The 11784-nt window shown below is 43.2% G+C and overlaps 1 protein-coding gene across 1 annotated transcript; it reads left to right on the top strand.

Annotated features, from left to right (window-relative positions):
* The first annotated feature begins 543 nt into the window (after positions 1 to 543).
* LOC139342437 (semaphorin-4E-like) lies at positions 544 to 4990 on the top strand. The gene is made up of 14 exons (XM_070979529.1): positions 544 to 640; positions 835 to 980; positions 1498 to 1560; positions 1659 to 1754; positions 2300 to 2399; positions 2570 to 2680; positions 2761 to 2909; positions 3009 to 3178; positions 3326 to 3476; positions 3611 to 3833; positions 3912 to 4030; positions 4159 to 4325; positions 4413 to 4462; positions 4614 to 4990. Exons 1-14 carry the CDS (start codon positions 544 to 546, stop codon positions 4988 to 4990), a joined length of 2019 nt encoding a protein of 672 aa, XP_070835630.1.
* The last annotated feature ends 6794 nt before the right edge of the window (positions 4991 to 11784 follow it).

Below are 11784 nucleotides of genomic sequence, written 5' to 3'. Positions count from 1 at the left end.
GTGAGAAATTTGCCCTTGTTCTCTCAGAGAAACTGAAAACAAATAAAGCAGTCTGGCACACTGAATTTTCCTGTGCGATGTTCCAAACTTACCTGTACGTGAAAATGGATCATTATCTGAACGACTGTCAAACTTGTACCATCATCATCTGTCGCTATATTCAGTGTAGCTGTCATTATTCCATCCCATTAGCCAAATATGTACTAAGAGGAATCCTTGATAGTTCCATCCAGATTCTCTTGTATTTGAAACACAACAGGTGTGACTGTCACTAACCTGCTGCGCTACCGTGAGTGACAGGGAACAAGACAAATATTGACTGCTTTACAACAAACCACTTGTTTTTTTCTCAGGACACCACATCACCAACAGGTAAGAAAGAAAATACAAAAACATGACAGACCATAAGCTACAGACACTCAGCCACCGTTAGGAGAAATCCTTGAACAATATGCACGATGATGATCCAATTTCTGCCAGCAGGGTTTACAAATGGGAGCTGAATTTGCTCTAAACTGGTGTTTCCCTCCTTTCTTAGAGCACATGAAGAGGCCCCCCGTGGTGCTCTTTTATTTCCTCCTCATCATGAACAGAGGCCTTGCAGCAAACAACAAACCCCGCAGGACTGTTTCTTTCCCTGGTGAGACATCCATTGTAGATTCCACATGGCACTCTGAAGGGAGCATTACACCTTAAATGGGATGGTATCATTACTGCACATTGCAAATTGACTGCAGATTGTGCACAGCACTGTCAGTCAATGCACAGAGCCTTTACCATTGGAATAACAATGAATTTGAAAAGTAACCTCCAGCGCTTTGCTCCATGGTTCAGACATGAACTTGAAACAGTTCAAAGAGTCCGGCTTTGGCGGTTTGAGTTCTCTGATGATAAGACATGACATCGGCCAGCTTGTCGTCGGCGCCAGAGGGAAAGTGCTCACCCTCGCCTTAGATGACATCACCAAAAAGACCAGTGAGGTAAGACTGACTGTGCTGCTGTACCCAAACACACTGTCTCTGTCTCTGAAGCCAAATCACCACCTCTGAATGTGCAGGAGTTTTCTTGAGTTTTCACAACAAAAAGCATCATCAGTTCCTTTGAGAGAGAGCAATGACTCAAAAACAAGCTATGCTTTCTTAAGTGGCATATTAGAATAAATGAGCCAGAGTGGTTCCTCAAATGTAAGTAAGTCAAGTTGACTGAAATAGCACTTTCCAAGAGCAAGCCGAACAAAAGGCCTTGTGAATAAGGCATGAAAGAAGTAAAGAGCAGAGCATTGCAGACAGAACAAAGAAAGGTATTCCAGTAAACAACCTGTTGAAATACAAAGGTTTAAAGAAGTTATTGAAAGTAGCATTGCAGGCAGTTTTTTTTGTATCAATAGCTGTAAGAGCTAGTAGATTATTATCTGTCAGAACCATTTTATAACCACTTTATGTTTCCACTGACACTATAAACAGCTTTTTGATCATTGCTAATTTTCTTTTCTTCAAGGCCAAATGGACGGTCAGCTCAGCAGACAAAGTCCTGTGTCAAATGAAGGGCAAGGACACTCAGGTATGGTGAGAAGTGAATTATTAGTGACTCATCAGCTGTTAGTGCAGTTTGTACCATCCAACACAGTTTGCAGTGTCAAGTTTCATTCATTTGAACAGGAATGTGATAATTTCATCCGGACTCTACACACAACAGAGGACGGTAAAATGCTGGTGTGTGGGACAAACGCTTTCAGCCCTGCCTGTGATTATATGGTAAGTAACTCCAGAGAAACACTGTATCTCTGAAAACACCTGCTGTGTACTGTGCTGTATATGTTTAAATAAGCTGTCATGGTGAAATATGGGGTGTCAGTCAGCTTCCACTTGATGCAAATGTTAACGAGTTTCAACGAATAGCTGCAGAAAGCAGGTACAGTGTGTGCTACATTGTTGGACAGAATAATGTTTTGTTGTTTTTTTTTAACTCACATCCTCTGGTAAATATGTAGCTTAAGACAACAGGTGGTTAGCTTAGCTTATCTTAGCACAAAGGCTGGAAACAGATTTTACACTTTGGTTTCTGTACGGATTAAACAAGTGAGAAATAAGTTGTTGAGTGAGCTTTAGAGGTGCTGGGGGGCTGATTTTGTCATTCTTGGACAGAGCTGGGCTAGCTCTCTCTGTTTGCACTCTTTGTGCTAAGCTAAGCTAACTATCTGCTGCTCTAGTGCCATATTTCTTATACAGACATGATGGCCCAAAATATTTATATTCAAAAATGGGACTGATAGACATAAACATGAATGTCTCTTCAACAGACTTTCACAAATGGAAAGGCCTCTCTGGACGGAAAGAAGCAGATGGGTAGGGGGAAAGTTCCTTTTGACCCCTACCAACGCTTTGCTTCCCTCATGGATGGTGGGTACCAACCCGTTCACAGGTTTCTGAGCACTTTCCTTCTGTTTTATCACGGCTACTCTCCTCAGTTAAATATCTGGCTGTAAAAAGTTCAACATTAGAAAAAACATTAAGTCTGGTTTGTAGTTGTCACAACGATTATGACACGCAGTTTCCCGCCCACTTGGCAGGAAACACTTTGTACTCGGCCGTTTCCTCTAACTTCCTGGGCACAGAGCTGGTGTTTCAGAGACACGGCTTGAACCCTCTCAAGGCTGAAATGAAACGCTCCTGGTTCAACGGTAAGATGCTCTCAGATACATAAGGTGCAGTGAACTGTTTCATGAATCATCAAACTATCTTCTGAATGGCTTGGTTTCAGAGCCGTCCATCACTGCCATGAGCCTCGTTGAAGCAAGCAGAAACAGTGAGGACGGCGAGGACGACAACATCTTCCTGTTCTTCACCGAGAATGCTGTAGAGGAATGTCATGACAACATCCAGGTGTCAAGGATCGCCCGTGTGTGTAAGGTCTGTCTCTAAGATCATCTGATACATAAGCTTATCAGACTCTAGCTGCACAGTAAGTGTAAGCTAAGCTAATGTTACTCAATATGTGTGCTGTGTTAGAGTGACTTGGGGGGCAAAAGGACCCTGCAGAGAAAGTGGACTTCTTTCTTGAAGGCCCGTTTGGACTGTCCACTTGGTGATGCTGCCTCACCATCCCTAATTCAGGACGTTTTCCTTCTGAGAGACCAAAATAGGCGTAGCATCTTCTATGCCACATTCACCACCCACTTGTAAGTTGCATCTGTCCACAGTAAGTGCCTCATTGCTTTGGAATGTATGTACTGTAGCTGATGAGTATGAGAACAGAAGGGGTAAAGAAGTTATTGATTGAGTAGCAATAGAAGTTAACAAGAAACATTCTGCATCATCCGTCACAGGGACTCCTCAGATGCTTGCAGCCAGTCTGCTGTCTGCGCATATCAGCTTTCAGACATCAGCAAGGTGTTCAGCGGGAGGTTTTTGACTGAGAGGGACACTCGGAGCTGGGAAACATACACAGGAGAGGAGCCATTTCCTCACCCTGGTTCGGCAAGTATCAAGCAAGAACAATTTAAAGAGCACATTATTATTAGGAGTCATTGTATTGATTAAAAGAAGCATTTAGATGACAGTTAGCTGTCATTCACGTCAGATGTCATCTGCTATGCTCTTGTTCTGTGTAGTGCATTAACGATGAACTGCGGGCCAAAGGTGTGATGACCTCTCTTGACTTCTCAGACAAAAATCTGCTGTTCGTAAAGAACCACCCGCTGATGGAGGGGGTAGTCACACCGATGACTGGTAAGCCTCTGCTGGTCTGCACGGGGACTCGATTTTCCAAAATTGTTGTCGACCAAGTCACATCACTGGATGGACGAAGTCATCAGGTTATGCTAATTGGCACAGGTATGTGACCAGATATGCATTGACACTAATTACATAAATCACGCATGAGGTGTGTTGACAGATGAACGTCTCCCTCAGACTCGGGCTGGCTGCAGAAGGCAGTGATGTTCGATGGCGAGGATGGCCGCATCATCGAGGAGCTGCAGCTGTTTCAAGCTCCTCAGCCTGTCAGCTTTCTCCAGCTCGCCTCCAAAACAGTAAGACTAAAGTCACTACTGTTTCCCAAATTCACAACCAATATGGTCAAATATCCCAATCCCCTCACTTGAGTTTAATGTCCTACTTGATGGCAAGCTCTAAACTCTGTTGTAAACTGTTTCTGTAGGGCCAGCTGTACAGTGGCACCAATAACGTTGTTGTTCAAGTTAATGTCAGGGACTGCAGCCGCTACACATCATGTGATGACTGCCTTCTTGCCAGAGACCCGTACTGTGGCTGGGACAAGATCAGAGGCCAATGCTCATCTGTTGCTGGTGCATTTCTTGAGTCCATGTAAGCCATTGTTCAGTTCCATGTTTTTCTTATGAGTAATTGTGTGGCATGAGCTTCATGCTGAAAGAGGTATTTCTCCTCTTGAAGGATTCAGAGTTTGACTGATGGAGACATCAGGATGTGCCCGATCTCCAAGTGTAAGTTAAACATTCACATATTCTAGTAGTCATTACCATGATTCATATGACCTGCCTCCTGACATAACATTGAATTTTTGTATATACTGACAGAAACTCTGAAATGAAATTCGAGCAGTCTGAACGTGCTTGTGCTTGATTTCTTCCCCAGTGAAAGAGAAGCCTGCCATCATCCATCTCACCATCAGGATAGCTCAGTTCCTCCCATGTTCCCCTGAGACAAACCTCCCAATAAGCTGGCGCTTGTGGGACAGCATCCTCCTTCCTGGTCCCCAACACATCATACTCAGCCAGGGCCTCATCATCAGACCCTCATACTCTGATTCTGGCCTTTACACCTGTGAGACAGTGGAAACAGTGAAGACTAAAGTGTACCGGAAGACTGTGGTCCAGTACCTCGTCCAGGTTCAGGATGCTAACACTGCTGCCAGGAACCTGACGGTGGCTGTAATCACCTTGGCTGCTTTTGTCGGCTTGCTGATATGCTCCCTCGTGATCACACACCTAAAGGCAAAATATAAAAAGTGAGATTTATATCTAAGGCGCGTGATCATTTAGACTGCAGACTTGGAGGAACACATTATACCAGATTATAGCAGGGGGGAACCTTCAGGGCCTTCTAGGCCTTCAGAGAAGGCCTTAAAAAAATCTGGACCAAAAAATATAAGTATTAAATTATTATATATAATCTATCTAATTTAATTTAATACAATACATTAATACATTTTCTCTAATCTATGTTCTAAAGTGAAGTTTACTGTCAAGTTCACATCAGCAATGAAAGGGTTACTGTCCTGAAACATATTATCCAATCAGAATCTTCCATCTCTATCAAAGCCCGGTTAGCTGGCTCATTAATTGGTTAGGACTTCATGAATCCAGGGGAAGGCCAAGCTATGTGTTTTGGTTTGGAGAGTGATGGGAAAATTGACCAATCACGGTTTGATTTTAAGTGGGCGGGACAAAAACAAAAGATCATAGGCCTTCGTGAAGTCCGAAAGGCGGGCAGAGTGGTGAGAGCGGTGAGAGACAATTAAATGGCGGAAGACGAGAACGAAGTTGTGGCTAGCTTGTTAGCATCGCATTTTTCAAGGCGGCCTTTCCTCTGTGGAGCGCTCTTTCTCGGCTCTGAAGCGCATCAAGACGCACGCCAGAAACAGTACTGGACAGGATCGCCTGGGAGCTTTGGCACTGATGTCCATAGAAAAAGGGCTTCTTTTGGAGCTCAAGTCAAAGGACAAACTTTATGGCGCTGCCATCACCCACTTCACAAAGAAAGACCGACGAATGGACTTCGTTTTCATGTAAGGTAGGCCTATGTTGCAAGCCACCTTGATTATTATTTCAAGTGATTAATTCAGGCCAAGTGGACATTCAGTAATTTGTATTTATTGCGGAGGTTGTCTGTAAAAAAAATCCAGCAATTTGCGCCTTTAATTCCTTTGCCTTTAATTCAATATGTAAACTTATCAAACTTATCAGAAGTGTGTGGTTGGACTTTTGTTTTTTAGAGGGTTTTTATTCCCCCCCAAGGCTCCCCCCTTTCTGTCCCTTTCCGAGAATTAAGGAGGTGTAGTGGAACCTATGAAAATTGTGACTTTTGACATAAGTATTCATTGCGCCGTGCGTAATTGCGCATGAATTCAACTTTAAAAAAAACTCCAGCTACCAGTTTTGTGTAACTTTTTCTATATTGTACATTTGAAAATGTATAGTTTGACGATGCTCGTGAATTTATTTGTCAATGTGTGTATGGCTTGCTGTGCGCCGTGATTTATAGCGCTGTCCATGGTGATGAAGCCTCGGTGTCAGCAGTGTCACGTTCTGGGTTACCTCATTTTATATTTCCAGATTTTGGCTTATGTTTATTTAATGTAGCCTCCAGTTTTATGAAGGTACTGTTAAGAATGTTTCTTGTTGCGGAGAATATTATTGATGTTATGGTCTATTTGTTTACATTCTTGTCATCGTTAATTAAAGGATTGCAGTTGTTGAACGCTTTCAATTCATCGTACTGTTTCTTTTTTTCCGCGATGATTTCTTTTCTTGGCAGTGAGGGCTGAGGTGAAGGCCCAGCTGTAGTGCTCACAGTTCGCCACTGGATTATAGTGACAAATATTCAGGATTAGAGTCTTAGTTGTGACTTATCTTTTCTGTAGTACTAACCATATGGGTCACATATGCATCTCGGTCCTTTTTTCATGATTCATTTTGACTTGTAAGAGTAGAAAAAAGCAGAGCTAATAAAACCAACAATGAAGATAACAATGACTCTGTTTCATTGCCTCAGCAGGCCATAATCTCTACAAACAGATTTCTGCATATGAATGAACTCAATCTGTGAGTGGTCACTTTCAGCACATGTGCTGAGCAGAGCAGCAGGAGAGGTCAAAAATCCACAACATTAATATAAATGGAGGAAAATCATGAGTCAACAAAGAGTGTGTCTAAGCTGTGTTCAGTACTTTTGTGTATTTGCCATGTGTTTGTGTAATTGGTTGTGTAATATTTGCAGCATTTGGTTGTATTGGGAGTATTTGCATTGCACTTGTGCATTTTGCTGTATTCCATGTATTTGCAGCACATTTGTGTCATTGGTTTCGTTTTGTATGTTTGCAGCATGTGTCTGTATTTGTTTTCTAAATGCTGCACGTGGCATGAGGGTCATGAGGACATCAATGCAGTTGATGATGACAGGGATCAAGAAAGATACATTGATGCATGTCCTGACTCAGACGGTGAAGTAATGGAAGAGGCAAGTGTAATAGCCAATGAACACCAAGATGACGATAGATTCGACCTACGCAGTGTATTAACAGATTGGGCAGTGACCAATAATCAGACAAACAAGTCACTCAATGACTTGCTCCAAACATGGACATGATGACCTAACCACAGACTCACAGACACCTCTCCACTGTCCACTAGATTTTCTATACAATCACATATATACACATATTTGAAGGATCTGAGTCGTCAGGCAGGAAAAGGGCTCAGATTCACTCTACTGCTAAATGCAAATGTTAAACTTAGAATGGGGAGTAACACAAAGCCAGTGTTAAAAGTGGGGCAGTTGCAGCTGTAGAGGATTCTACCCTGATGTCCAGTGTTTGCCTGCACTTAAATGACATAAACAAAATAAATATTTCCCCTACACACCAACAACTACTGAAACAACTCTGACCGACTGTCAAACACACCTGCTCACTCTCCCTCAGGGGATGCTGTCTCTCTTGGTCCCCATATGGAAACCACCTGCCCAGCTGCCCCTCTCTGAGAGTCAACTGAGTCTGTCTCTTGACGCCTCTGCTGTCTCTTCTGTAATGTTAAAATTCTACTGTTACTCCACTTCATTTCTGATCAAAAGCTTTTAAATAATCTGTTTGACTACTGACCAGCTGGATATGTCAGCCAACAGAAATGAGGAGACTGACAGGTAAGGTTTTTTAGATAATGTTAACGTTACCTAATGTGACCTTCAGTGGATGCTGTAATGCTACTCACCTCAAACACTGATGTGTCCTCAAAATACCTCCGTGTCTCGAATGTAGCATACAAAGCAATTAATTAACTGTTTAATTATACAGTCTGGGAAACACTGCAGGTATGTAGGATTTCAGGACATATTAAACACAGGTCAAGAACATAATTAGGGACAATCGGTAACAGGTGGGAAGGCAAACAAGAGGCCAGCAGGGCTAATGAGACAGACTGCAGCAGGTGTGTGGAGCATGAGAGACACACCTGCTGGACAGGTGAAGAATACCAGCCACTGCAAAACATGTAACTCATCCATCACACAAAGACAGAGGTGAACACAATTTAATTTCTTTAAAACCACATGGAAAAAGGTGAAAAATGATCATATATACTCACTATGACAGCATGCTGTAACATTGTGTTAGCTGGACTGTGAATCACTGCATTGAACTGTAAATGATAAATGGGAAGTACAGTACATGTCCAGCAAGGACTGAGGGCAATATTGTCTTCAGTTTGAAATGAGATTATGCTCAGGGACTAGAGCTACAGTGAGGTCTGGGTAATCTGTTTATAGCTAAGAATTATGGGACGTATAGTTATTATTAAGTTGAGTATGAGTCTACATGTTTTGTGCATTGTTCACATGAAAAACACAGTGATGGTTTTCCCACATGCTGTCACTTCTATGAGCCTTTAAGATCCGCTCCACAATACAGTAATTAGCATCATGGGATGCATTTGGTCATGGTGTAATGAGTTCTCTGAGGAATGAATCTCTTACTCTCTGCTGGTGCTCCCTTTTTATTCCTCCATGCTGGTGTCAGCTGTGACTGAAGGCATTGGGCTCTATTTACGACTCCGCTGCTGGCGCGGTGCAGGCGAGGCGCAAAGTCAGGTCTGCTGCGCCGATGGGGCGTGGCGGCGCAGACTTTGGTATTTTCGTGCACTGCGCCGCCGGCGCATCTCTTCCCCCTTCTCATCTCAGTCCCACCCAGTGGTGCAACTCAGAAAGAGGGAGGGGAGAAGGCGTGGAGTTGGTTTCACACAGCCGAGTCAAATTTTCACCAATCACAGCAGCTCCTCGCCTCACCTTTAAGAACGCCACTGGCGAGGCGCATGGCAAGTTTCGAGGATGACTGAGACCGCACAGAAAAGTGTCCGACACCCAAACTTCTACCAGGAGGAGACTGACGTCACTCATGTCTCATAACATCCGTTTGTATTACTTTGCACACCCCTTTGTATATACTGTTTATTTTTCCTCAGTACAGTATATATATATATATATTGTTTTATTCTGTTCTATATTTTGTGGTATATTTTGTTTATAAATATATTCTCAATATAAATATTTTGTTTTTATATTTGCTCTCTCTATATATAGTTCTCTCTTTTTTCTTTCTTTTCTAATTTTATTCTAATTCTATTCTTGTAAGGAGCACTGCAACAAAAACAATTTCCCCTTGGGGATAAATAAAGGATTTCTGATTCTGATTCTGATGTCTAAATATGAGGTCCTTAGATGGTAAATCCTCTTATTGTGACCATCGTACGCAGCCTGAGCAGCTGTCTGTCCCAGCCGTGTGCATGCACACAACCATCCGCCTCGAACGCATCATGATGACAGTGTGTGTGAAGGAAGTTGAATCCTTCAACCAGCTTTGTGCTCTTGTCTCTGCTGTAACCACAAATGAAGCCGTTTGGCCTTAAACTCTTAAACCACCTTCATATCTCAATCAAACAAAGCTTTGAACATTACACCAATGTTTTACAATTAAAAATTCATCAACCGATTCACAAACAAACAAACAAACAAACAAACAAACAAACAAACAAACATTATTTCTGCTTATTTTGATTTGATTTTTATTCTTTTTATTTTACTTAATCCAATTTTTGTTACTTTTGTTGTATTTTTTGGTTATAGCCTGATTCAGTTTAGTAATTATTAGTGCAGCTGATTGTGCTGCTGCGGAAAGTGAAGACATTTCAGTCTCAGTCCTTCTGAGCTTCTGGAGCCTGCTGTTTGAAGATTCTCTACCACCACTTCTTCTTCTTCTTGGTGACCTGGCTCTCGAGCTTTTCCACTCGCGACCTCATGGAGCTCTCCATCAACTCCCACTGCTGCTCCTTGTCTTGCATCGTCTGCTTGAGGCCAGTGATGGTCTGAAGGAGGAATTCCTTCTCCTTCTTCCACACCTGTTGCACAGTCTGCAGAGCAGCCATGAGCCTATTATTCTCATGTTTCTGCGCATCCACTTGAGCCAGACAGGAAGTATTCTGCTGCTCTAGACGGTGGCGTTCAGCCTTCAGCAGACTCTCTGTGTTTTCCAGAGCTGCTCTGATCTTTGTGGCCTCCATCCTATGTTTGTCCAGCTGTGCTTGATGGGAAGCCTGGCATCTCACCATGCTCTCCGTTGCCTTTTCGGTCTCTTTTTGTAGAGCTTTCTCCATGTTGCTCACTTTCCTCTGGAGCTTGTGAGCTTCAGCACTCTGAAATATCAGGTCTTTCTGCAACTGTTCTACTCTTAAGAGAGCCTCAAGCCGTGCAGCGTCTTTGTCTGAAAGCTGCGCCTTCAGACTCCGAGTGCTCGTCTCAAGTTTGTCTACAGCTGCTGCACAGGACTGCTTTTCAGCAAGGAGCTCCGCCTTCAAGACCTTGATCTGCTTTTCAAGGTTGGCGTTTGCTTCCTTTGTGTGTTTTTCAGCAAGGAGCTCCACATTCAAGGCCTTGATCTGCTTTTCAAGGCTGGCATTTGCTTCCTTTGTGTGCTTTTCAGCAAGGAGCTCTACCTTCGCTGCCTTAAGCTCGTTTTCAAGGCTGTCCTTCACTTCCTTCATGTGCTCCAGTTTGATTGAAATGGCCTTGGTCAGCTGATCGAGATCTTCAGCCTCAAGCTGTCCAATGTCTTTGTCTGAAAGCTGAGCCTTCAGACTTCGAGTGCTCCTCTCAAGTTTGTCTTCAGTAGCTGCATGGGACTGCTTTTCAGCAAGGAGCTGCACCTTCAATGCCTTGATCTCATTTACAAGCATGGTGTTGGCTTCCATCATGTGCATCAGTTGTAATGAAAGGTCTCTGACTTTGCCACTGAGCCGATCGATATTTTCTTGATTTTCCGTTCCGATGCCTCTCAGCTTCTCGATTTTCTGCTGTGCAGCGTGGCCACGTGGAGCCGTGGCCTCAGCAAGCTGGACTTTCAGGCTGCTGATCTCCCGCTGCATGAGCTCTCTCTCCTGTCTCCAGTTGCCTACTCCGTTTCCTGGGAGGTCATGGAGGAAGGTATCCAGCAAGTCCTCCCGAACGTCTATCAGGACTCTGTTTTCTTCAGGACTTTGGATGAGGGTTGCCTCGCTGTCCTTCAGGTGGACCCTCACCTGTTCCTCCAGGTAGTTGAGATAGAAATCAAGTGGTTGTTCAAGCTCCATTGACCAGAATTCTTCGTCTTCCATGTATGCTAGCACCAGAGCCAACTGAAATCAACGTAAAGAGCGCAACAACAATGCCCCTATTTTATTTATTTATTTTATTTTATTTAGCTTCCCAACCCCACTTACAAGCTTAACAGGGTAATGTAAGACGCTGGAATGACCTGGACTTTTAAAGCTAACTTTTTCAGGCCTTTAAAAAAAAAAAAGAAATGTACTGAGCAGGTATATGTGGGAGCTTTGTATGTATGTATGTATGTGTTAAAATCAGTGTATATCACAAATATCAGCAGTTTCAGTCCAGGCTATTATGGAATCTTTGTCATCCTAAAGCTGTGAACAGTTGTTTAAATTTAGACACGTCAGGCCAGAAGGTGTGTGTGTGTGTGTGTGTGTGTGTGTGTGTGTGTGTG

This window comes from Chaetodon trifascialis, chromosome 14 (assembly GCF_039877785.1).
Source record: "Chaetodon trifascialis isolate fChaTrf1 chromosome 14, fChaTrf1.hap1, whole genome shotgun sequence".
Classification (NCBI taxonomy): Eukaryota; Metazoa; Chordata; class Actinopteri; order Chaetodontiformes; family Chaetodontidae; genus Chaetodon; species Chaetodon trifascialis.
The sequence above is the reverse complement of the archived record's forward strand: the minus strand, read 5'-3'. Positions and strand labels throughout refer to the sequence as shown.

Bases quoted from the DNA above. Each gene is read 5' to 3' on its own strand.
- LOC139342437 (XM_070979529.1), top strand. From the start codon at position 544: ATGAAGAGGCCCCCCGTGGTGCTCTTTTATTTCCTCCTCATCATGAAC. The intron at 1,561-1,658 runs GTATGGTGAGAA...TCATTTGAACAG, and splicing joins TGAAGGGCAAGGACACTCAG to GAATGTGATAATTTCATCCG. The intron at 2,681-2,760 runs GTAAGATGCTCT...GCTTGGTTTCAG, and splicing joins GAAACGCTCCTGGTTCAACG to AGCCGTCCATCACTGCCATG.